This window comes from Aspergillus vadensis (assembly GCF_003184925.1).
Source record: "Aspergillus vadensis CBS 113365 unplaced genomic scaffold BO88scaffold_5, whole genome shotgun sequence".
In the NCBI taxonomy this organism is placed as follows: Eukaryota; Fungi; Ascomycota; class Eurotiomycetes; order Eurotiales; family Aspergillaceae; genus Aspergillus; species Aspergillus vadensis.
The window spans coordinates 1,426,575-1,451,225 of record NW_020292043.1 but is presented as its reverse complement, the minus strand read 5'-3'; the positions used below and the strand labels follow the sequence as shown (position 1 = coordinate 1,451,225).

The window sequence follows — 24,651 nt, the reverse complement described above, 5'->3', positions numbered from 1 at the left end:
TTTTTTCCCCCATACTACTAGTATAGAACATGTTTGCTATTTCCCATGATGCTGGGTCTATCCATTCCAGTAAAAATTGATCGCAACGCTCATAAAAATTTGAAAATAGTGAACTAGCCCCGTAGGCCGCCACGGTACTATCATCACCACGAAAGAACAGAAATTCCTGTTAAACATTTAAAACGTAAGGCAGGCTTCGTTCACGACTGTTTATTAACAGCTGGCATTGATCATAATATCCCAAAACGCAGGCCACGATGACCTATTTGCACGGGGATACCCCTGCCAAATGAGTCTGGGTAACCAGAACCCAGCCTCAATGGCGATGCCCACCATCCAAGGCGACATCGCATCTTCAAACAACCCTCTGGTTTTGCGACCAGCAGCAATGTACATGACAGTCACTACTATAGCGAAGTTGCCCATTATCTCAGCAATACATGCATCACGTATTGAAACCCCTCTAGGACTGATGATACACGCAATATCAAGCCCCGTGCTACCAGATGCTTCTTGCACAGCCCACACTGCCAAGGCACTTCCAACAACTTGCCCCCCAATGTATGTCATAGCTCTCAATAAGGAAACCCGGCGTAGGAAGTACGCAGCGAACGTAATAATTGGATTGACATAGCCACCAGTCGAGCGCGCAAAAGTAATAATGATCAAAGGGAGGAGGCACACATTGACGATACTCGCAGGTAAGAAGCGAACCCAATCGTAATTGTCCGTGCTGAGGTAGGAGGGATTACCGATATCGTCTCGATCTTTGGATGTTGGTGCAATCGTCACCCATGTCAACATGAACGTGTACATCATGCTGGCTGTATCTCTGGTTTAGCTCTCCATACAACCGTAATCATATTGATATCGGGGTCACCATCTTACCGACGCATTCTAGTAAGGTGCACTTCCATATAGTGACGTCCGCCAAGCACTTCCAGTCTGACAGGTCTGTACCTGGCTGGGTAGTACTTCGATATCCATCCCGATGGGTCTCAGGGAAGCGGACCCCAGGTGCGATGCCGTGCGCTGGCTTCTCGCGACAGCCACTCTTCTCCATCCCAGGTATCATAATGTTGGAAGAGCAGAAAACGCAACCATGCACATGGTAAAAGTGCCCAAGTTCGACAGTAACTGAAGTATGAAGTTGTTGTGGTTTGCTCGGCGGCCGGCGACTGCCGACCCGAGGAAAGTGGATCGCTGATATGAGATGTTTTTAGACAATGGGTTGTTATCAATCACAAATAGGAATGACACTGTCCCTGACCTACAACTGAACTAAACAGTCTTATTACTCTTCTTCTGGCTGTCGCCATTCGGGTTCTTTCGGGTCCATGGAATAGCATTTTACCCTTTTCATTAAGTAGATCTAGCTTTTCAGATGAAATCTAGTCACCTGCAAAGCAGGTGACGGGTATCTATTCAGAGCGAGCAATGCTTCTAATTGGAGGTAAAAATCATTGGGAATACAAAGACAGAATGATATCACGGGAACGAACAAAAAAGCTAGGCAAAATCGCGATGAGGGGACAACTGCTCCCTGAGCAGGTTTGTGCCACCCCTATCGAATAGAAGAAGAAGAAGTGAACGAAAACAATCGCCATATGCAAGTGCCCAAGGCATGTTCATGCCAACGCTGGGAAGATACATCTGCAATCCCACTACTACGTGGGAACGAAGCAGCCTACCAGCTAGAGCACTTAGAGGTCGCCGTCGTCCAGCCAGTGAGACGGTTGGCGATATCAGAGGCGTAGCAAGAAGTGGCACCGGAGGCAAGATCAAGGTTGGTGGTCGACTTAAGGGAATTTACACCGGAGTTGTAAAGTCTGGCGGCACGGTAGTAGGCCGCAACACCAGTCCGATCGGCCAAGTCCAGGTAAGAAGCGAGGCCATAACCACCACTGGAGGAAGTTCCAATAGCTGAAGTAGGGAGATTGATGTTAGAAACCGCAGGTCCCTCAAGGACAATGACAAGGATCATAACGTACCTCCATCGCGGATCATCTGGACGATCTCCGAGTCGGAGCAAGTGCTCTTTCCATAGCAAGTACCGGTACCCTGGTAACTCTGCATGAGGCCAGGGTTGCTTACACTGTTGGCGGTAGTCGGGACCCGGACACAGCCCTTGGATTCCTGCAGAACCACGGCCAGAATGAAGCGATGATCGACCTTGGACTCTTTAGCGACCTTCTCAATGGCACTCTTGATGTTTGCGGTCTCGGTCGCCGAGTTGTCCTCGCCCCAGCCATTGTTGCTGCAGGAGTTGGCGATGACAGCGTCCTTGTTGGCCTCCCACCTATTATAGTAGTGATTGGTTAGCACAATGAAAGTTTTTGGAAGCAAGTATGATGGAAGGAAGGTCTCAAGCATACATCGCATCGAAGGAAAGCCAATCGGACTTGGCGGGCCATCCATCAGCCGTCGAACCATCGCCGGTGTACTTGGTGTATGAGTTCGAGCCCGAGCTCTTGCCAACACTGTCGTTGACGCTAGTGACAGCCAATGCGCTGACGGTCACCACTGCGTTGGTGGAACGGGAGGCCAGCTGCTCTCCCGCCTCGACCTCCAGGGTCCGAGTTCCCAACGGAGCGGCGGCGGCGATGCCGGCAAGGGAGCCGACAGCAAGGTACTGTAGGACAGATGTTAGTATTCTGTTGCTGAGAGCCGGATATGTGCAGGATGGCTGCTCACGTTGAAGAACTGAGTGAAACGCATCTTGGATAGAAAGGTATTGTAAGTAGAAATTGGTTGAGACAGGACAAATGCTAATGATTGTGTGCTCTGCAAGGAGTGTATGTGATTGAAGGAATGTGGTGAAGCTAGTCAATAGCTTCTGTATAAACTGCGAAAAAGTAAAAAGAAAAAAGGAAGGACTGTCGAAACCGACTTGATACTGTGAAAATGCTCTGCTTGGATAGAGACATTTTGGAGCAGCGCACTCGTGCTCTTTATACGAGCTGGCGGAATGGCATCTCTTCAGCCCCTCTCAGGAACAGAAGGTATGAAGGATTGTGAGCGGCCCCAATTTGCAGGAGGTTCTCCCAAGGCATCGTTGGTTGGATACTACTTGTGAACGGTGGGCTGAGTGACTTGAGGGGTCCGAGCAAATCAGCGATGATAGTCGGTCATCACCAACGGCCCGCTAAACTAGCTGCCAATCGGGGCTGACGTGTGACTGTACGAAATGAAGGATATTACTATCACGTATATCCGATTCTGCCCTCAGGATGCATCTGAGAGGTCCGTCCAACATGTAGAAAATGCGGAAACCTAAGATCGTGCGGCATTACGCCGACACCAGCCCACCGGGTGTATTATCCCAGACCAGTAGGAAGGATAATTCTCCCTCCATGATAGAGACTAGCGCAAGAAAAAAGCCCGAGGAGCCATGTGCGCAAGGCCGACAGAGCCAAGCTCAGCGAGCATCCGTGTTGGCCGAGCCCATGAGAGCCGTCATTGGGAGAAGTCTCCACCCCGCGGCTGTCGCAGGTTCAGGCGCGATGGACCAGTGAGGAGGATGGACTGGCCAACGTTAGGTTTTGCATGGGCCACCGCGAGTCGGAAAGAGGAACCGAGAGCACACACTGCCTGTGCCAAATAACATCATTGACTGGAGGGGGACACATTAAATGTGTGAGTTCAGGCAGACACGTTCGGGCTGAGGCCGAACTAGTGCGGGGCCGAAATCTCCATCGATTCGTGATTTTATCTTTCACCGAGATAAACACACACCGACTGCCAGAACTGATCTCTTTGAAACGCACCCAAAGAAAAGGTTTTCTAAAAAAAATGTCATACTGTATAAACTTAATTCTTTGTTGTGTTGGGTTCCTCTCGTCTGGTGACTGCGCATCGACGGGCTCTCGGAGACTCGAGAGTCACACACATGCCAGCAGCCCTAAGGCGTACAGAGATCCCCCGAGAAACTTTGTAGAACGGTCTTGTAAAGCAGTGGAGATGCCCCTATTCAGCATTGGCACTGTGTAAGGCACTGTGTGACGGAAGGGGCCGGTTTCAGCTTCCAGGGATTGAGTTTGTGTTTCAGATGGTGGCTGTGGCGATCCAATCTGGGGGCAGAGAACCAACATCTCGGTTTCCCGTTCCTGCGCAGGTTATTCTCCGGGCGCCTCGATCGCTCATGGGAAGCTGACATTGGTAGACGGCGGATCGGGCCAAGCGCTGTGGCGGTGGGTGGGGTCTGACGCTGCTGGACATGAGCGAGCACGCCAGCCGAACTCGTCCTTAGCGAGACAGGCTAGTCTGGCAGACTTTCCCTTGGCGTCGGATCAGAAGCTATCCAGATGTTACCCCCCTTTCAGCTTCCCATCACACTACTGGTATCCTCTCCATCGCTAACCCTGCCATGACAGTCATATGGAATGTTTGCTTTCAGGCCAGAAACTTTACGATCCGTGTGTTCTCAAAGCCCTGACCTATGCAAATTCCTGTTCCGAGGAGTCCTAGCCACACCTTCTTAACTGGAGATGTTGGCATACAACTACCCACTCTCTCTGCAACATCGCAAGTTGTATGCCAAGTACTACTTGACAAATAGACATACACGAGGAGTTTAATTCCGTCTCACTGCCTCAAAGGATGATGCAGACACTGCTCTGGCCCGGTGCAGGTTCGGCCCCCAACTCTGACTCCATCCCGTTGGGGGTGTTCGTCATGACATGAAGATGCAATGCAGGTACCGTTCGTCAGACAAGGAACAAGCTACTATATCTCTCGGAGCTGGTGTCCCGGCGATTTCTTTGACATGGGAAATTTTTATCGGGACAATTACTCTACCCCGGGTCACCCAGACCAAATCATCCACATCCGTCACGTTCTGGGTCACACCACTCCAATATACCAGCTCAGTATTTCACGAGGTTCCCGCAGTTGGCATCTGCTGATGTTGCAGTGACATTCCCATGTTCTGGGGCCTTAACAAAAGCTCCACCCAACACAGCCGGATCAACCCCTTGTGGCTATGTCGTCCCCCACAATTTGTCATACAGCTTGAATTTTCAGGGGCCGTTTCATTATCAACTCGCTTGGCCACAAGCTCTGGCGACAATCAGTCCTCCCCTTCCATTGATACCATATCTTCAATGGCCTAGCAAGTTCTATCCCTCCAATTCATCTTTTTGGTCTTTCTTTTTGGCACTTGCAGCAAGTGTTGCAGCTAGTTAGATAGACCGTGAAAAGAACTCTTCGGCACTGGGTCCGATGAGATCGTCATAAAGACATGGCATGTGCACTGTGCTCTATTGGCAGACTTGCACATTGGAGCCGGCATGGCAGTGAAGACTAACCCTTGAGTTGTCATGTGTCTTTTACCTTTCATCAAAGCAAGTCTGCCCTGTCTCATCCAAGAGCTGAAAAACATGCGAACCTCCCTGGGCTGCCAACTGGCTTGCTAAGAGTCCTAAAAGAGGTATTCCAGTCTCAGGGAAGCGTTTTTGCTGACCGAAGCTGTGTTACCAACGCACCTCACATAGAAACAAATCTGCGTGACGAAACATGATCTCTCTTCAAGTCAATGCGCTACGACAGGTTGGTTCCGTGAATACATCGAAGTAATGAATGTGGCTGGGACCTCAACCCCTTGAGAGGGCCTTCGTTCTCATGGTTCCTCCGGCGTCAATTTGTGTGACAACGCACCGAACCTCGAAACCTCTCGAAATCTCTTTCACGGCGCCAATACCCAGACAATACATGCTGCCCGAGCAGTGGACACTCCATCCCAAGGTGAAACTTACCCACCATTTCTTTCACATAGGAGCATGAACGGACTGCTGGCATCCCTGCCTATTCGTTGGTGGAAGCTGGGACCATAAACACAACATAATGCAGTGACACGAGAGCAAGTGGCACAATATGTGCCTAGCGCCGTGTCGATAGATTCAGCATGTCCACGACCTGTCAAGATGGGAGTTCGTCTTGCCCTGCCAAGCTGACAGAATATTCCTTGTTATACCACCACAGATAGATAACTAGTTCATATTACAATGATTGCCTAAGTGCAAGTGTTCCTTGACCAATCCAAACGATTTTCATAGCCATGAGCAGTGAAAGGCCGATACCGGATAAAGCTCTCCTAACCCAGGCCTGCAGGCAATCCGCTCTAGCATGGGCACAGTCGTTATATTAACAGGGAGTGACCGTGTGTTATAAGAGGAAATTTTAATGGTCATGAGGTGGGTGGAGTGAATGCTGACGGACGCCAGCTTGTGATCCTTCTACCTCTGACTTCAACAAATGAGAGGATCAGTTCCCTAGTTTAGCCAGTCAATCAGGACCCACTACATCCTGATGGCTCTACATAATGCTGTAGTGCTGCCAGGAAACCTGGAAGACTTTAGAATGCAGTCTCCACATGTAAGATTTGCTTAGCAAAATTCTCTTTTCAATATAGGTCTAAGATGACCCCGATCGATAGCACTGATGTTTTGACAGCCGCTCAGCCTTGCGAGACGCACGAGCAATGGCCTATTACTTCGCCTGTATATAATGCAGGCTCTCCCAGAGTTGGTGCAATTCAAAACCACCCTTTTCCTCTATCCAAGATTTAGTATCAATTTGACCACAGTGCAGCTTGACCATGGCCGAGTCTGATACCGTTGTCTCTATCGCAAGTGACCCTGCGTCATCCAATCCAAAAAAGAACCCCAAGGCGAAAGAAGAAAAGATTGGAATAACCTCTCATTGGATTTTCATTATCTGGAGCTGGTTTCTACTCACCATTCCCCTCTCATCACTGACAGCTGTCTTCCTCGCACTGGTCTTTAGCTACCGGGTTGGACATGGAGACTCCCCATTTGAAAATCTCCGCGTGGGCCTCGCGACAGAAAGTTCATCAGATGCGTACTACGTGAATATGAATTCGAGTATTCTACTATTTGTGACCTCATGGGCTAGTACCTTGGCTCCTATGCTGTCGGGCTTTCTCATCACGCTTGCGTCGTTTCCCATCGCAAGAAGGTACCTCCAGGACATACAACAAGGACGTTTCGAACGGCTGCCTACTCCATACCAAATGACGCTCATGCTCAAGTTCTTTGAAGGGGGCACTCTCGGAGCGACCTGGAGCTGGATTGTTTACCTCGTCTCGTGGAAAAAGAAGCGCCAGCCTCAGACTTCCACACTGTTCTCAGCCGCTTCTGTGGCTTTGCTAGCGACATTACTTGGGTATGTACAGAGAGCTACTGCATGCACCTCCATTATTTGATTTGTACATTGTCTGATAGCTCCCAAATCAGAGCGTTGGTTTCCTTGGCAGATACCTGGCTTCACTTGACTACGACGACAGTCTCCTTCACTCGTGCCACGGCCGCCACGAACAATACCGACTACAGCTTCGGCTTGACCCCTCAGTGTTTGAAAGGCAACAATTCAGTCGCAGCACAGGAAGATACTGGCCTATGCAGTGTCTCGATGGCTGTCACAGGTCAATTCCTGGCAAATGCAACCGTCAGTCTCGGCGTGCTAAACAACGTCTCTGATTTTGCGACCGTGTACACCTACGACAACAACAGTACGATGTACAGCTACCTAGGAATACCGGAGGGCACGGCCTCGGTGACCGACCGGGATTACGAAGCTCAAACATATGGTGCTGCGACACAGTGCGAGATGTTCTCCAAAAGATGCAACCTGACCGAAGTGACGACCTCTCTCCGATACAACTGCTCGAGTGCCTTTGCTGGCTTCATCGACTCCACCGAATTAATCACGGGCTTTTTTACAGACTCCAGCATGACAACTGACATCGAAGACAACGAGACTTCCAACTATGGCACAGGAAACCCATTTTACTACGTGATCGCCGGCGTACTAAGTACTTCTGGTGGGACCGTCCCCAACTCGACAGAATTCGTGCAGAACGAGTCGGGCGTGTATGGCTACGTCCTGGGCTGCAACACCACGATCTACGACATCATATACGACCGAGTCAACAACTCCGTGACCCGATTTGTACCCACCGACAGTAACACCTCGGTATCCAACATCTGGCAGACGAGCATCGCGCAGACCGTAGACTGGGAACCGTCTATCGAGCTGGAAATCGGGGCAGCCGCGTTCAGTCAAACGGGCCAGGAGTTCGCAGACAAGATCGCACAGTCGTTCAGCAAGGTGATCTTGGCCCTTGGAGCAGACGGGGTTGAATCGCGCCCAGCACTAGCAGCGCAGCAGAGGGAAACTTCTCTGGTATCGCGGGTTCCCATGGCTCCACTCTTCACCTTGGTTGCGGTGAATTTCTTGTATGTCATCGTGGGCTTGATTTTTGCGGGAATTGCTATCAGAACCGCTCAGGGAGCAGTCCCTGATGTTCATGCTCGGCTTGGAATCTCGGGCCTCGTAGCAGATCGGTTTGAGGAACCCGGATCGCGCAAGGAGGTCCATTCTGTTGATGAAATGTTCGAGGAGTATGCTGGACATCCGAGCCGACGGGTGGCTGTGGAGCCGGAAACTGAGGATGGGGTGTACGTTTTCAAGAGTTGGGATACATCTAGATCGAGTTCGGTGGATGTGAGGGAAGGCTCTGTGGCGGTAGAGAGATCTGGGCTGAGTGGCGAGAGTGCTTGATGGTATGACCATATATAGAAGTTCCGAATATAGTGGCAATGATAATTTCCAGTTGACTCTATCCTTGTCGGTCTTTCTCCGGTTCGCCTACACTAGACAACAAATCCAAGGTCATTGTCGATATTGCACTCTCCATCCCTACAAGATGACAGACCCATAAAGCGCGTCCTAGATGACTCTACTATCGGCTATACCCGTCTACCCGATACCTTTCGATTTAATTCCAGATGATTGGTGCTCTCGGTTATTCGACCAGCCGAAGGAGTTCCACGGCGCATCTTTTGGCCCCTAACCCTCAGGGCCGCAGCGAATCACGACAGTTCAGAATCCGTCAGGATCACACCAAGCCTCATTGATCGGCCTATCGTCTGAAGCTCAGCCGCTTTCTCGAATCCAAGGCAGCTGAATGCTTCCCTGGTCTACGATAGCACTCTTCTATAACATTACTTTCCATGAATGCTCATTTAGCGGTCAATGCTTGATTTTGTGGAGACACCTCGAAAATAGGGGTCCTGCAAGGCTGAGGCTAGAAGCTGGGACCTCGTATTCTGGTGGGATGATGTTGGAGAGAAGCGGTTGATAGCACGTGCAGAGTTAGCTGATAGAGGGAGTGTGTTATGTTTCCTGGTATAGTGAGGTTGTGGAACAATGTTTCAGTGGCCACTGCCATGGGCTATGTTTCAGAGCAGAGATTTTCATTACCCACCGCAGATGTCTTAAAAAAGGCTTAGACTTGCTTATCGGTGTGAAGCAGTTACACGTCAGAGAATATCATTTTTGGCCTGATTTACTATGTTGAGACTTTGCCACCTGCAGTTTGACGATTGTAAGGGAGTATCTATGCTATGTGAGGATCTCAGTGAGTGTCCAAATCTGGCTCTCACGTGGACCTGGTTCCACATACCAGACTTACCCGAAGCGGAAAACTAAACAAACCTTGCTAGCCCAAACTGGAAGGCATAAGCTATTTTGAGAACCGTTGAAAAACTTTGTCGTTGTTGTTTCTAGAAAAACCATGCAATGCATACTGTAAAACATATGCACTCATCAGTGCGGGACGATCTACAGAGGGTATGAAAGAGATGATGAGTGAGTGATTGTCGCTAGGCCATCCCAAATCAGGTATCGGCCAAGGGGTGCCAGCCTCAATTGGATAATAATACATGGCAGATTGGGTAGGCCAGGCGCCAAGACATCAAAAGGGCAGAGACGCAGGATTGAGAGTACATGTTCGTTGATGCGTTCAGTGGATTTTATGGGCGACAAGCCATGCGAAACGTAGTATGGCGAACCAGTTGAAAAATGCTATGGCAACAGACATGCAAACTTTGTCGAGGACGATAACAGAGGTATAAGAGAACCGAACCCACTTAAACTCCAGAGACCGGATAGAAAAAGAGAAACTGAAAGAAGGCCGATAGGAAGCAACGGAGCAAGAGAGAAAGAGCTGGAGGTCGGGATGAGAGGATGATATGGGAGAGAAGTAGCGCTAGAGAGGTAGGGGGAGAGAGAGAGAGAAGAAGAAGGAAGAATAGGTCCAGCCCTGGTAGCACAACGTCGAGAGTGGTTGCCGATGATGCTGCAGATCATCCGAGGTCATGCATCATTCCAGTCTCGTACCGCCGCGGCTTCTTTGGCATCTCGCTTTTTGTTGCGCCAAAGGAAATAGCAGCATACAGAGACTGCGATAAGGAAGAATCTAGGGACCGTTGTTAGCATGTCCAAGGTCGCGGGCGAAGAAGCCACGCAGTACTCACATGCCAACGATGATGCCTGGCACACCGCTCTTGAGGAAGTTACTGACGGGCTTCTCGCCAGACGAGGAATCCGAGTCGTCGCGAGCCCACAGAGGCATCGCAATAGCGACTGCTCGCCGGGAGAGAGAGAAGGCTTGAGATGATTCCATTGGGGGGACCTGGTATGCAAGTTCCGGGGAACGGGCAGAGCCGTAGGGAAGAGACGGGGAAGGGGAAGATAAAAAAGGGGACGCGAGGGTCGCGTTCTGAATCGAACCTGCTCTCTGGCGCCCTCAAAAGGGGATAAGACATTGCCAGGACTAGTGGCTTCAGCACGGACCAGCAGGGGGAGTGAATGCGGAATGCTGTTTGGTCCAATTCATGGTCTGGCGCCCCTGGGCGGTTTGAGATTGTTGCCGGGAATAGTTTCATCCCCTTTCCAACTGTCCATTCCCCACTGACCCATTCCCTAAAACCCTTTAAGGTGTCTTTGCGGTTTCGAACTGTAGCAGAGTTAGACAGTGAACCTGGGGGACGATCAATAGGGCGCCTCTTGCTCTGAATCAGTTGTTCGAGGTTGAAGCTGGCAGTCTCAACCCTCCATTAGGGTGTCTGGAATCATTATTGTTCCATTTTTGGGGCTTTGCCCCTGACTATTTCCTGATTAGGCAACCGTGTTTCACTTTGAGTTGGACACCTTGCTGCCTGAGGCATAAAGCGGGTTATATGTATGTTGGAGCTAACCGCATCTGGACAGTCCAGTCATGTGAGCCCAAGTCATTTGAGGGAGTGCTGATTATATTATTATTCAATGGGAGAGGGATGGTAATAGAATTTAGAGTACAGGGAGAGGGAATTAATTGCCTTCACAGTGTATAAAGCTCGTAGAAAGTTAACTACTATCTGACGGATGGGATTCTTGCCCACCCCCCGCCTTCTACCTCTGCCCTATGCTCATCTCGATCTGTAGAATCTGGCTTGGCTCAGGTTCGATCGCCATTCCCGATCATGACCATGGCTGATTGGATAACCCTGGCAGTAGACTCATGCAGGCACAGCATACAACCTAGTTAGTCTTCTACGAGGACATATGGACAGACAAGGTACGTAGCTGCCTGAGCGGCTAACTTGGTGTATGAGGTAGACTGCAAATGCCACGGCTGGCCTGGTACATATGGGCGGCTCCTGCGCTTGGACCCTTAACCATTCCGCGGAAGTGTGCTTTATCATCGGATTGCAATTGTTTTGACAATCTATTGATACACTGCCTTGGACTCCGGCACCACGACGCTTACTTTTGGGGTCAGCTTGTGAGATAGTCCCGTGGTGGCCTAGAAATTGGAGTCAATGCCACTCCCTACACCAGAATAGTGTACATTTGCAGAACTTTATAACTCAAAAAGACACACCGAAGCTAGCTACTTGACGAATTGCACACTATCTTAGAGAAGCGTGGGCTCGGACACGGGATGCTTTTGCCCCCCCACCTTCGCATTGCCCCGCTCCGAGAATGAGGGCTCCGTGGGTCTGGCCTCTACCTGCCGCCCCCTTGATATATCTACACTACGACCGATTGGTTTGACAGCTCTAAAAGTTGCTTCCCTACCTACTTACTTAAGTGCCATGGTAAGGTTATTGGGTCATATAAAACCGACACTGATTTTGAGGGATCGCATTGAAGGGTCTGGCATACTCAGAATGAAGCCGAAGCACGCGCATATGGAAGATTTTTCCTTCCCCGCATCTGCAGGCATTCTGCATCGAGATAGGTCAATTAACATTATCCGATGTTTTCCCGGTACTGAACTAGCTTGCACTGACACCAATCGACACGTCAATTGAGTCAATCCTCGGGTTGATACGAAACCGCCATTTGCCGTGATGAGTTCATGACTTTCCCGCATGCGGTCACCCGCCACCATAGCCTTCCCAGTATTCATTTATATTCCCTGCCAGAGCACCGAATATTCATCCACTTCCGGCATCAGACTCTTCCTGCTAGAATCCTAATATGGCATCATTTCCCACTATCGCCTTCGTGCCGGGCGCATGGCACAGCCCGGAATGTTATCGCAGAGTGATCGACCAACTCGAAGCTGCGGGGTACGAGACGGACCTCGTTCATCTTCCTTCCGTGGGACCAACCCAGCACTTGCCAGACTTGTCTGCCGATGTGGACCAAATACGAAGCCATCTAGAGCGTCTAGTAGATGCCGGCAAGAAGGTCGTGCTCGTGGTACACTCTTACGGAGGAGTGCCTTCAAGCGAAGCCGTCAAAGGGCTTGACTGCGGCAGCCGGCAGAGTAACGGCCAAGAAGGCGGAGTCGCTCATATATTCTTCTGCTGCTCGTTTATCATTCCTGAAGGGAAATCTATCATCGGCGCCTTCGGGGGAAACGACTTGCCGTGGTTCAAAGTCTCTGCGGATCGCCTGGAAATCAACCCAGACAGACCAGACGAGGTTTTCTACAATGACGTGCCGGAAGAAGATGCTCAGGCGGCAGTCAAATCTTTACGTCCGCACAGTTATCAGACCTTAGTCAGCCCATGCACATATGCTGCCTGGAAAGAAGTTCCCAGTACCTACCTCTACTGTGCCAAGGATAATGCTATCCCTTTAGAAATCCAGAAAATGATGGTGGAGGACTGGGCGGCAGGTTATCCCATCCGCACAGAGTTCCTCGACGCCTCACATAGTCCTTTCCTCTCGAAGCCAACTGAAGTAACAACGGCGATCAGAAGGGCAGCTGGGGAAGAGATCTGATCATGAAAAGGATATGTGACGTGGCCTTATATACACCTGGTGCCATCCACGTGGACCGGAATACTAGTGTCACCAATGGCGGTTCTTCAATGTATATAGAGACTAATGCAGGCTACACAAATCCTCAATACTGATGATCTCAGAGATATTCCAAGGTGACATGGCATGTCATGGCTTTTGATTGAGAATTTGGCAACATCCGACCAGGAACAAAAACTCACCTGAAATCGCTATTTCGATAATTCTCAGTGTCCCTCTTTTTCCTGAGTACTTCTTTTGGGCGCAGACAGCAGTGAATGCTGCAGTAACCCGATGGATAGAAGTCAATGTTTGCCTCACATTTTGACCTCCTTGCCGGCGAATTTGCTTCAACCCACTGCCCAGGCTTTGTACCACCTTCCAACGGTATGTCTCTGTGACGCCTTTGCTGCGTTGCACTCTCAGACCTTATCTCGGCTTATTTCCAAATACAGAGTCCGGCGTACTACCCGGAACCCTATGAGATGCTAAAATCCGGTTCCGAGCACCAGTGGCGCCCAACACCCCAACAACCCGGTTTGCCTGATGCTTTTCTGCTTGAAGAGAAGATTAGTCGACCGAGAGCAAACTCGCACTTTCTCTCAGCACCATGCGCGCCCCACCACGAAAGTTCATCATCCCCTCCGGCCCGGAAGGCGATGCCTTGCACAATGGCTCAGGCTGAGCTCGGTGACCAGGAGGCGATTATCACCACTGAAAGTGAAGAACATGAGCACCAGGACGATTACGAGGTTCACTGGGAGGAGGACGATCCGGCAAACCCACACGCTATGACATCGAAGCGCAAATGGGTCATCGTGAGTCTAGTAAGTACCATGACGGTGTGCGTATGCGTCACCAGCTCGCTTTACACGGCGACGTACAATCAGATCATGGCCGAGTTTAATTGCTCTCGGACTGTCGCAACGCTCGGACTCAGTTTCTACATTGCTGGACTGGGATGGGGACCTTTAGTGATGAGCCCTTTGTCGGAGTTCTACGGCAGAAGACCAATCTATCTCGTTTCGCTTCCTCTATACATCGTCTTCCTCATACCATGTGCTGCTGCCCACAATATCCAAACAATGCTAGTCGCAAGGTTCTTAGATGGACTCGCGGGGGCGGCATTTACCTCGGTCGCGGGGGCTACTGTGGGCGATATGTACACCAAAAGCACCCTGCATACTCCCATGCTGCTATACACAGCTTCACCATTGTACGGGACCTGTTGCTTATGGTGTCGCTTTGCGACTAATGGCTTTGCAGTACCGGGGCCAGCATAGGGCCTATCCTGGGCGGGCTGATAAACTCGTGGGCCTTATGGTAGGCGAGGAATTTCCCCTGGGGCCAGGAAAACCCAGCAAATTGAGTCTAACGAAGGTACAGGAGGTGGTCCTTTTATGTCTTGCTCATCTGGTCAAGCATCCAGTCTATTCTTGTCATTATTTTCGTTCCCGAGACATATGCACCAGTGCTGCTCCGAAGCAGGGCTCGCAAATTGCGGCAGGAAACTGGAGATGATCGATGGAGGGCAGCGATCGAAAAGATGGATCGATCTGTTTTGAAGGTAGATATGATTTCACATTTCTTCGTAGATAGGTGGCTGACCACGAGTCCGAACTAGACTGTTCTTCACTCACTGTATCGACCATTCATGCTACTTCTCCTGGAGCCGATGTGTCTCAATCTGTGCCTACTCTCGTCCATCGCCCTAGGAGTTCAGTATCTCTTCTTTGGAGCGTTCGGGGTGGTGTACGGCAACGCGTATAATTTCGGGCTATGGCAGTCGGGACTTGCATTCACTGGTCTTTTGGTGGGGATGATAATGGCGGTCTTGATTGATCCATGGTAGGTGATGAGCAACCCGATGTGGACGCGCACATTTTCTTGCATCATGGAGGCAATGTGGGACTAACAGCGAAGCAGGTGCTGCAAGATTTACCCCTACTTCTCCCGAGGCCACAAGGAGGAAGGGAATACTGGGAACAATGAGCCGGAAAGTCGTCTACCCCCCGCTGTCATTGGAGCACCGCTCATGACGATCGGATTGTTCTGGTTTGGATGGACAGCGTGAGTACATTATCTCACCACTTTGACGTGGCAAATGACTGAAAGACAACAGCTTTCCTTCAGTCCATTGGATTGTGCCTATCATTGGAAGCGCCGTATTTGGAGCTGGGTAAGTTGACACCGTCTCGGAGACTGGATGCCTGATGGCGCTTTCACTGACACCGTGAATAGAATGATCTTCGTATTTCAGGGAGTCTTTACCTTTTTCGTGGACGCTTATCCACTGTACGCAGCCAGTGCGCTTGGTGCCAACAGCTTTACCAGGAGTACCTTTGCAGCTGCTTTTCCTCTCTTTGGCGTGGCGAGTAAGTCGTCTGACTGTATTGCTTATACTTTCTGGCACAGTCGCTGACAGTGACATCACACTGCTAGTGTACCACAAGATGGGTGATCAGTGGGCCACATCCTTGCTTGCTTTCCTGAGCCTTGCTATGGCTCCATTTCCGTAAGTCAGGTGTGGAAGGGATAATGCATATTGTATTGATAGCTTCATTACAGATACATCTTCTTTAGATACGGAAAGAAGATTCGAAGCAGAAGTCGCTTTGCGGCCTAGAGGTTACGGGAAGGGATAATTGGATTGTACCATAATAGTCTCGATGGGAATGCCAGGTACCTTCTCACTTGAGTACTTAATCCAAGGCTTGTATGTCACCTTCATGATTTAGTCAAACAAAGAGAATGATCTTAGAACGATATGAAAATTCATTCAATTCACTGAGATAAGGTGCCAATTTGAGAGGAAATGCAAGATAAATCGAACTAAAAGACCGATGAATCCCCACGATCATAGTCTTTCAAAGCATCAAATACTTTTGGTACAGCATCCTTTCCTAGACGGATTCTGGTTATTTTTTTCCCAGACTCAAAATATGTCATATTACCGATAACGAACAATCAATCACAAATCAACCTCAATTTCTAGTGCTGGCCATAACGACAACTGGGTGACCGATATCTATACCTTGCTTGTGAGCCTTCAAAGCAGTCACTGCATCCAACTGGTCAGGCAAAAGCTCATTTTCAATCTCCAGCGCACGGAGTCCGGCCTCAGCCGCTGTTAAGTGACCGAAAACGTGCCGTAGCGTACTCACGCGGTAGAAGTAGAACTGCACGTTCGAGATTAGCTTGTTATTTCAACTTCCTAAGGACTCGCAAGCCCATAATACGGAGTGACAGAAACTTACCGGTCCAAGTCCCTTCTCCTGCTGAGTCGCGTACCCTTCAATCACCGAGTCTGGCTCACTCTGCACTTTCCAAGACATGGACAGGATACTTCCGGTGAAACCTGCTGCATCTGCTAGCCGAAGCATGGTGTCGATTGGGATTCTGCCGCCCATGCTTGACAGGATGACGCCAGTTTCGGTGAGTAGATCGAAGGTCTTTGCCTGCAACAGACAGACATAGTGGAGGTCTAGAAGAGCAGTGGACACGAACGAGGGAACCACCCCCGACACGTCTGAGCACTCGAAATAGGTCGAGGAGGTTTGACCGTCCAGGAGATCAGCGTCATCCGGTAGAGGAATGTTGGGCAGATTTCTACAGAGTTGTTCAGTATTCTTCGAATTCAGGACCGTGAGACTCGTGAGGGAAAGCTCACTCATATATCAGGTCAAAAGGCACCTGATCCTTGAGGGGCACTAAGCTATGACCAGACAGCCCAGTAGTGTCTCTGGCAATCGCACTCACCCGGCTATCGACCTTTTTAGTGGCAGACACCAGATTGATCTTGGCCTTTTCGACGACTTCATCATGGAGATCTGTCATGACGATGCTGCGGAGGTGAGGGAAGACATCCAGTGCTGCGATGGCGTCGGTGCCTGAGCCAGTACCGATGGTGGCAAAGCGTTGCACTGAATTGTGAGTTGAAGCCTGGAACGCCTGGAACGAGTTGAAGGCAGCAGTTACTGCCCAGTCGGCACGGGGGTTATAGATCTATACGGTGGTGTTGGTACCCGAGAAAAGGGATGAAAAGGGAAAGGGACTACCTTCGGCTGGTAGCTGAGGTTTGAGAGGGAAATGCTGAACCTCCGGCTCACATGCTGGGGCTTGACACCGAAGAAAGCTTTGAAGTCAAGGACGAAAGTGTTAAAAGATTCCGGGATTCCCCGTATCTTGAAGTCGAGGTTGTTTGTGTTGTAAGTGTCTTCTTGCACGAGGAAAGTAGTCATTGTTGCAGATTTATTCTTCAAAGTGGTCAAGTGGGGACTTTGACACATGAAGTATTCGTGCAGCCATCGAAGCTTTATAGGTACTCGGCATACCATCGCAGTGCGCCTTACACTTAGGCCAATTGCCAGTTGGGGAGCCGGTGGCAGCTGTGTGAAGTAAGGATCAACGACAGCTTACTGCCATATCGAGGTAAGTTATGCAGCGCCCCTTGCTCCGTTCAGGGTAACCCCGTATGCCCGCAGGTATGACATGATAGAACAGGCATATGAGCCCATGCCGAGCCAGGAGGTAGGCGTGCCAATTGTCGAATACGGGTAGCTCAGGCCTATGTCGTTGATGAAGATTGGTACGTGAAGGCAAATGTGTATGTGTGGAAGTTCAAGCAGACTAGCCTTCCTACAGACGGTTCACCCACGTAAGCTCCACCCATACATGAATCTTTGCCTGGTGAATGCTGTAGAGCCACGGTACTATCATGGTTGTCTTCAAAAGAGTATCTGGCTGTGGGTTCTCGAGCCTAGACTAGAGGTATCAGAAGAGGAAACTTCCGTGCTTGCTACCATTGGATCAAGGTGCCAGATCTGACCCACAACAAATTATGCTTGTTTACAGTTTTGCTAGGAGTACTCCGAGGCTTCAAGCGTAAGAATTTTGCCGAGACGCGAATGGCTTGCACAGCCATCATACAGAGAAGTTTGTGTTCGATGATCCCGTGAGGCTTGAGTTACCCCAGATCGACCCAATCAGCATACCATATCCAACAGGAAATGTAGATCACCTGACCAAGTCACCATGATTATAGCGTTGTGTGGTTCCTGGTTTGGTGAACTTATAACTTTAACTTAATTCTTTACAACGAAACTCTGCCTTAGGTATTGCTGATCACTGACTAACTGAACTCTGAGGTCAAGGTATCTTACTGACTTCTACCTCAGAAGTGGAGGGCCTAAGCAGTACGGTTGCCAGGTTTGTGGAGCAGGCACGACTACCCTCGTATAGAGAATAAAACCAGGAGATAGAGGTGAACGGCTGACCTGCGTATATGCGGCAGTGAGGTTATCTCACGAGACTGGGTTGGCCTTAAAAGCTAGATTTGGTGGTTCTTATCAGCGCCTGCGTGGAAGGCCACAATGTGCCTTCCGCTCACTAAGACAGCATACCACCAACATGAGACTGCAATGAGCCGGTCTCGGCGCTAACGGAAAACTGTCTGGATAATGAAGGCTCTACTCTGTGACAGTGACTCTAAATCTCCCTTATCTGGGAGCGAGCGAGCCCTTTACATTATAGAGCGGACACAAGCTTCTCATTGAGGTGGAAGGGTGTAATCGGCCGAGAATCGTTATTTTATTTCTCTCTTTTAGTTCTTCTTTCCCCTCTTTCTTTCTCCAATCCTTCGAAATTGAGTGGGTCAGCGGAAGGCCATCCGCCAATATGTTGGGCTAGACTTGCTTAGATCAGACGAACTCGCAAGGCTAAGAGAGATTCCAGGTCGGGAAGCTCGTTTCCGTAGGGGCCGAGAGTGAGATGAAACAGACAGTTTATGGGCCAGTCCAAACAGCTAATATCAAAGATTAATTAACTCCAATAAATAATGTAAGAGCATTGGTCATTGACACCATAAGCACTCAAGATCAAGAGGCTAATACATATAGGGCATACGTCAGCTTCAGAGCGTTGAGTTGTGCCTCTTACTTGGCAAATTTCCGATCGACCTCCGCGGTGCAAGGCTGAATGCTGGAAAGGCCTTATCCCTTTCGCTTAGTTCTGGACGGGACCCTCGGAAGAACTGAAAGCAAGCACGAGCCCCTGAATCTCCACTCCAGCTGACTTTTTCGCTTGGCGTTACGCGCCGTTCATGAAGTTAGTGACGCGGACCCCGGCTAGGCTGGAGGTGGTAGTGCGGATGCTCCTCGAATGAGAGAAGCTTTGCGGCGACACGCATCTCCACTGTGCAGCCGCCATTGCGCACTACTTTGATACTAATTATACTAATCATACTAAAGGGTTCGTAGTCGGAATTGATCTGTTGGGGGCCATATCTGTATTGTATTGTTACCCGATGTTACAGGCAGAAGCCTCAATCATCTCAACTACTATCCATCCATCTGAAGCTATTTTATTTTAACTTTGTTCGTCATCTGGTAGGGCAGAAAGTTTGAGCCTATTGGCCCAAGCCACGTCAGATACAAGTAGCAAGATTGAGAAGTCTCAATAATAGCTTAACAAAACAATGAATTCTTGCAGTTGGCATCGTCGTCACAAGAAGGCACTGCCGAGACAGCACAGCCTTGAGTGGTGCGATTTTCGATCCGACAAGTTTTGACCAGTAGGTATCAAGTTGGTATCATTGCTTACAACCGTCGCTGACAGTCAATAATAATTGCGGAGAAGGATTCAGGACCCGTCAGGGAAGTTCACAATGTAGATCCAGCACCCATGCTAATGATGCTATAATGTTAGCGTGGGCGTCAAGGCTTTGCTTCCTTTTTAAATGACCGATACTCCCGAATCGATACTGACAACCCGTTTCATCTTATCTGCGTGAATCTTCAATTCTGATGCCTGAGCCAGGATGACATTCGGACGCCCGAGACCATGGCGAAGGCTACTGCTAATCCTTGGGGCCTCGGCTATCCTCTTTCTTCTCCTCAGCGATGAGAGACCACGGTGGTTAGCGACTCGTGCCCATAGCTCGTGCACTGGGTTCGACCTTGCATCAGTATCCGAAGACCTCCACTCGCGCATGAAGGCTGAAAGTGACTACACCCCGGTCGAGATCCATCAATTCGTGTGCGGCATTATCAACCATAACATGACTGCGACAGCTCACCTTGAGTGTCCTGCGACGATCAGCCAGCGTTACCATACACTGATTCCAGTCGACGGAAAGCACCCCAAAATCCAATACTTTTTTGCCCTCAATCTTTACCAAGTGATTCATATTATTCTCCCTCTGATGGGGAGCATATTGGAGGCTATTCGATACTTGGGGCCGGAACACTGCGCTTTGTCGATCGTGGAGGGTCGGTCAACAGATGGAACATATGAGATTCTGTCTCGTTTGAAGCCGGAGCTGGATGCTATGGGGGTGCGGTATTACTTCTTTCGAAGCCCGATAAACCCACTCGGCCCTGGGGAAAATCGCATCAAGGACCTTTCCGAGCTTCGGAATATGGCTCTCGAGCCTCTCATCACAGGAGCCAGACAGAAGGGCGGTCCCTTTGGCCACGATCCCATGATTATATTCATCAACGACATCGGTATTTGCGCGGAGGACATACTAGAGTTGGTGTACCAGCAAAAGGTGCAAGATGCAACAATGACATGTGCATTTGACTGGAGAGAGGAAGGAGTCATACATGATGTTTGGGTATCCCGAGACCTGTCTGGAGATCTCTTCTTCGATATTTCATCTGATGGGCGGATATGGGACTCTCATAACCTTTTCTCCCATCATGGTCCCACTCGTGAGCGCTTTGTTAGGCATCTTCCCGTGCAGGTCTATAGCTGCTGGGGTGGAATGGTTACCTTAGACAGTGGCCCATTCATTGACGGGCACGTGGAATTCCGGTATTCAGAGGAGGATGAGTGCTATATGGGGGAGCCTACGTTGCTGGCACAAGATCTCTGGCGCATGGGCCTTGGGAAAGTGCTTGCTATTCCCACTGTGAATGTTGCATATGAGTATCGCTGGTCATTGAGGGCCAAGGAGGAGAAGGGCTACGTTCATACGATTTTGGAGAATCCAGGCCCAGGGCGATATTCTCCTCGTGATGAACTTGTCCATTGGCAGAAAGAGCCGCCAAAGCAGATCAAATGCATGCCAGCCTGGGACGACCAGTCCTGGGTAGACGCTGTTTAATTATTCCGAGCCATTTTCGTAGTGTGGATTCAATGTATTGTGATGTGCATTCCCAATATAATGGGCTGTCTGCTGCGGGCAGTCAAGCAGAGCGAGGCAGTGCTTCCACCCGACTGTTCGGTCGCGTGTACGTGGCCTGCGATGAACCCTGCCTGGCGCACCTGCGGATGGTTATTAAAGGTATCTCGTTGATTGCGATGGCTTTTCCAGCCAATAGCTGACGGGTGAATGCAGGGAATATTCGCACGATCAGGGCCCGGTTGGAGCTAATGCTGCGCCGTTGCTGACTAGCGCTGACACGCTCGCTGTGTTCTCAACCCGGCTGCTCTAGCTGAATTTCCCCTCCTTGTGATGCTGGTGTCGGAATGCATGTCCTAGTCTAAGTCTCTGTTGCACCGGAATCCATTAACGCATTGGAGGGTGGCTCGTTCCGAAGCTCAGCCTATCTGGGCTCTGCGGCCGAATTCGCAATTCATCCCTGGAGGCGGGGTCGCTGCGCCGCATTGGCCTACTTTCGTCCTTTGTACGGAGATGAACCGGCCTTAAAATGTCTTGAGGCCATCTTGCGATCCGTTCATCCACTTTTGTTTGTCGTCCGCTTGGCAGACTGCAGCCTTCCTCATGGCGCCCCAGCATCACTACACCCTGGCGGATCAAGGAGAATCGGAAGTAGCGCTAGTATCGGAGAGCAATACAAACTCAACTGGGAATGCACACGCAGAGGCTACTGTACCCCAAAATGAAAAAGGATTTTCCGATGAACCTCCAGCAACCCCTTCGTCGGTCGCATCCACGCTCGAACAGGGCACTACCAGCACGTCCCACTGGACCATTGGGTGGATGACTCCGAGCTCCATCATTACTTGCTTTCTCTTAGGTAGGCTTTGCTTTTGTAGAGGATGAGGTGCCTTGTTATGCCGGCGCCTATCCTCCACCAAAATGGAAGGGTTATTAACTGTGCGTTTCAGCGGCCTCTGTGGCATCCATGCATCTCGGTCTCTTTCATTGGCTGGACCAACGTGAAGTCGAAAAGACCATCAAGCAGCCATACGTGACAGCCTTATCTGTTGTATTCGTGAACGGCTTTCGGACCTTCCTGGCTGCCGCGTTGGGAATGTCTTTCATTCAGATGCTGTGGAAGGACCTGCGCGCGCGCCCGATGCGCATCGGCGACATTGACTCCTTCCTCTCGGTGCTGACGAATCCCCTTTACCTCGGGAATGTGCAGCTTCTAGCGGTGGCTCCTATTCCGTTCATTTGCGCCTTGATATGTTGGTGTATCCCCATCGCCATGATTTTCCCAGCGGGTGCCCTGACCGTCGAGTCCAAGTCGTTCCATACCTTGGCCAATCAATCGGTTCCGACATTTGACCCAGCCTTCATCGGGAATGGCACTTTTGCTGGCATGATGACCGAAGCACTGTGGCAGCCCAATTCGTACGATGTCTATAGGTTAGTCTGAACATGTTTATTGATTGCACTGTGGACAGATGCCCTAACAACTTTCCAATAGCGGACCTAGCTATAAGCTTACCCGCGTCGCGAGACAGGCCATGATGGCGGGGCATTACCTTCCAGCTTCATCTCCGTGCGCTACCGATTGCTTCTACAGTATTAGCATACAGGGCCCCAGTTTCGAGTGCCGCAACTACTCTTCTCCAGATCTCTACAACTGGGTCAACCAGACCTATCCTCAGATGAACACGAGGGGGTATCTTTACATCGCATCGCAAGACAGTGCTGCTCGCACAAACCGCTCAGAAAGTTTCTTTGACTTCGGCCTGCGCTGGAAGAGGGACAATGAGTACGACAACCTCACCTGCCGAGCATTCGAGGCGACCTACAATCTGCACATTACTTACACGGGGAGCCAACAATACGTCACGGCGGAGGTTAACCCAATTCGCCAGCTAAACAGCTCGTATATGTACGACGATGGTGGCGTATCTCCCCGAACTGGGACTCTGGACTCGCGGATCAATGCGACCACGACAGGAGACACCGGAGGCAACGTTATCGACATCTTTCGTCGGGCGAATCTGGCCGCTATCCAGGATTCATTGGTACTGGCACTCTCAGGATACATTGACATGCTCGGTGAGTACTCCTTCATGCAAGTAATATATTGACATCAATAGAGGCTCACCAAATGTAGTCATCCACGGCCAGCCATCAGCCAACACCATCATCTCCCTGACAGACCTATACACAGGCCCATCAAACACACCGACCTTCAACATTACAGGCGCTTCAATGCAAGACCTCCTGAAGAATATCACAATATCCCTCCTGACCATGAATCAAACAACCACCCAGGTCACCGTTACGAACAAGCTAACGGTGAACGTATACTCCTTCAGCCGACCGGCACGCCTGATCGCCACGTACTTTGTGTGCCTCGGATCGGCGTTGGCGTTCATTCTATTTGGTGGTCACGCACTAATCAGCAACGGTATTTCTGCTAGCATGACCGGCTTGTTTCAGACATTATGTACTACCCGAGCCAGCGCACGACTGGACGATCTGGCGGCTAAGGGCTGCTTGGGAGGTCGAGAGAATGTTCCAGATGAGTTGAGGAACTTGAAGGTCATGTTCGGAGAAATCCAAGGGAAGGATGGCGTGCGCATGGCTGGACTGGGTTCTGTGGATGAGGTTACTCCGTTGAAGAGGGGTTCAATATGATCTGATGAATTAGTAGACTCGGCGTGGTACATCCGGGATGGGCTATTGGTACATATTATGTTGGGACAGATATCTCTCCGTCGCCTGGCTGACTAGAGGCGATATATCGTTTTTGTTCTAGCGGTTAGTGCTTCGACATTTTATGATTAATGTTTAATTGTGACGAACGATATTACTGAGCGATCTCTGAATGGGGCACGAATGGAACAAGGACTGTGATTGTGGCACAAAATAGTTTAATTACTCAGCTCGAAATGTCCGCTTGATTCTATAGATCGTGAGTTATTCGGCCGTCCTCGACCATTACTGCCTATGCCGAGAGCGCAAAATGCTATGTTATAGCGTTCGGTTATTGTATCTTCTGGGTTTCTACCCGGGTTGGAATATTATGTGGCGAGGTACAAAGAACGAAATGGCCTCATGCAAGAATGAGGGGAAGTTGCATATGCCTCACTGGCCAATGGAGACATCATCATAGAAGGTTCCACATATATTAGAGCCTTATATTACTTGCTTCGGAGGGAATTAGACCACGTACAAATGAATCACGCCCACCTTAAAATCCCAGCCTTGGAGAAACAGGGCTTTAATACCATGATACTCCTTCGTGGTGCTAACTCGGAGACCTCGGGTTCATTTAGGGTGACATGGCCGCATTAGCAGCCAACAGCATCTCGACTTGCGAATGATCGACATCCGCCGGGCTTTTATGCATGATGGCTTGGACCTGTCTTTTTTTGCCTGGTAGACCAGCAGGATGCCCA

At 50.1% G+C, this 24,651-nt stretch overlaps 8 protein-coding genes across 8 annotated transcripts; 5 read left to right on the top strand and 3 right to left on the bottom strand.

Annotated features, from left to right (window-relative positions):
• Positions 1 to 26: 26 nt before the first annotated feature.
• On the bottom strand, positions 27 to 3,158 carry BO88DRAFT_442343 (uncharacterized protein). The gene is made up of 8 exons (XM_025709945.1): positions 2,695 to 3,158; positions 2,376 to 2,632; positions 1,992 to 2,299; positions 1,692 to 1,923; positions 1,102 to 1,203; positions 889 to 1,052; positions 263 to 824; positions 27 to 206 (listed from the first exon to the last, which is right to left on the bottom strand). The coding sequence occupies exons 1-8, from the start codon at positions 2,716 to 2,718 to the stop codon at positions 170 to 172; spliced, it is 1,686 nt and encodes a 561-aa protein (XP_025565648.1). The 5' UTR covers positions 2,719 to 3,158; the 3' UTR covers positions 27 to 169.
• A 3,437-nt stretch (positions 3,159 to 6,595) lies between these two features.
• Positions 6,596 to 8,580, top strand: BO88DRAFT_361431 (uncharacterized protein; the record flags this gene model as incomplete). Its single annotated transcript, XM_025703877.1, has 2 exons — positions 6,596 to 7,182; positions 7,254 to 8,580. The coding sequence occupies 2 exons, from the start codon at positions 6,596 to 6,598 to the stop codon at positions 8,578 to 8,580; spliced, it is 1,914 nt and encodes a 637-aa protein (XP_025565647.1).
• Positions 8,581 to 10,176: 1,596 nt separating this feature from the next.
• BO88DRAFT_451523 (uncharacterized protein) lies at positions 10,177 to 10,486 on the bottom strand (the record flags this gene model as incomplete). The annotated part of the gene is made up of 2 exons (XM_025710637.1): positions 10,177 to 10,279; positions 10,338 to 10,486. The coding sequence occupies 2 exons, from the start codon at positions 10,484 to 10,486 to the stop codon at positions 10,177 to 10,179; spliced, it is 252 nt and encodes an 83-aa protein (XP_025565646.1).
• Positions 10,487 to 11,925: 1,439 nt separating this feature from the next.
• On the top strand, positions 11,926 to 13,332 carry BO88DRAFT_241300 (alpha/beta-hydrolase). Its single transcript, XM_025702141.1, has one exon. The coding sequence runs from the start codon at positions 12,328 to 12,330 to the stop codon at positions 13,078 to 13,080; it is 753 nt and encodes a 250-aa protein (XP_025565645.1). The 5' UTR covers positions 11,926 to 12,327; the 3' UTR covers positions 13,081 to 13,332.
• A 437-nt stretch (positions 13,333 to 13,769) lies between these two features.
• On the top strand, positions 13,770 to 15,865 carry BO88DRAFT_486298 (MFS transporter; the record flags this gene model as incomplete). Its single annotated transcript, XM_025712422.1, has 9 exons — positions 13,770 to 14,314; positions 14,365 to 14,421; positions 14,485 to 14,665; positions 14,723 to 14,946; positions 15,025 to 15,168; positions 15,221 to 15,277; positions 15,340 to 15,473; positions 15,541 to 15,613; positions 15,667 to 15,865. The coding sequence occupies 9 exons, from the start codon at positions 13,770 to 13,772 to the stop codon at positions 15,722 to 15,724; spliced, it is 1,473 nt and encodes a 490-aa protein (XP_025565644.1). The 3' UTR covers positions 15,725 to 15,865.
• Positions 15,866 to 15,949: 84 nt separating this feature from the next.
• Positions 15,950 to 17,339, bottom strand: BO88DRAFT_486297 (uncharacterized protein; the record flags this gene model as incomplete). Its single annotated transcript, XM_025712421.1, has 4 exons — positions 15,950 to 16,277; positions 16,356 to 16,707; positions 16,769 to 17,103; positions 17,157 to 17,339. 4 exons carry the CDS (start codon positions 17,337 to 17,339, stop codon positions 16,083 to 16,085), a joined length of 1,065 nt encoding a protein of 354 aa, XP_025565643.1. The 3' UTR covers positions 15,950 to 16,082.
• Positions 17,340 to 19,638: 2,299 nt separating this feature from the next.
• BO88DRAFT_384341 (glycosyltransferase family 69 protein) lies at positions 19,639 to 21,205 on the top strand (the record flags this gene model as incomplete). The annotated part of the gene is made up of 2 exons (XM_025704696.1): positions 19,639 to 19,669; positions 19,735 to 21,205. The coding sequence occupies exon 2, from the start codon at positions 19,916 to 19,918 to the stop codon at positions 21,203 to 21,205; it is 1,290 nt and encodes a 429-aa protein (XP_025565642.1). The 5' UTR covers positions 19,639 to 19,669; positions 19,735 to 19,915.
• Positions 21,206 to 21,826: 621 nt separating this feature from the next.
• On the top strand, positions 21,827 to 23,887 carry BO88DRAFT_384338 (uncharacterized protein; the record flags this gene model as incomplete). The annotated part of the gene is made up of 5 exons (XM_025704695.1): positions 21,827 to 22,082; positions 22,174 to 22,442; positions 22,536 to 22,657; positions 22,719 to 23,302; positions 23,361 to 23,887. The coding sequence occupies 5 exons, from the start codon at positions 21,827 to 21,829 to the stop codon at positions 23,885 to 23,887; spliced, it is 1,758 nt and encodes a 585-aa protein (XP_025565641.1).
• Positions 23,888 to 24,651: the final 764 nt, after the last annotated feature.

What these genes read in the sequence shown, in the direction of transcription:
- BO88DRAFT_241300 (XM_025702141.1), top strand. Translation starts at nt 12,328, where the DNA reads ATGGCATCATTTCCCACTATCGCCTTCGTGCCGGGCGCATGGCACAGC.
- BO88DRAFT_442343 (XM_025709945.1), bottom strand. Translation starts at nt 2,718, where the DNA reads ATGCGTTTCACTCAGTTCTTCAAC. An exon ending in GTTTCACTCAGTTCTTCAAC is followed by an intron (nt 2,633 to 2,694) that starts GTGAGCAGCCAT and finishes TCTGTCCTACAG; the next exon opens with TACCTTGCTGTCGGCTCCCT. An exon ending in TGGCTTTCCTTCGATGCGAT is followed by an intron (nt 2,300 to 2,375) that starts GTATGCTTGAGA and finishes CTACTATAATAG; the next exon opens with GTGGGAGGCCAACAAGGACG.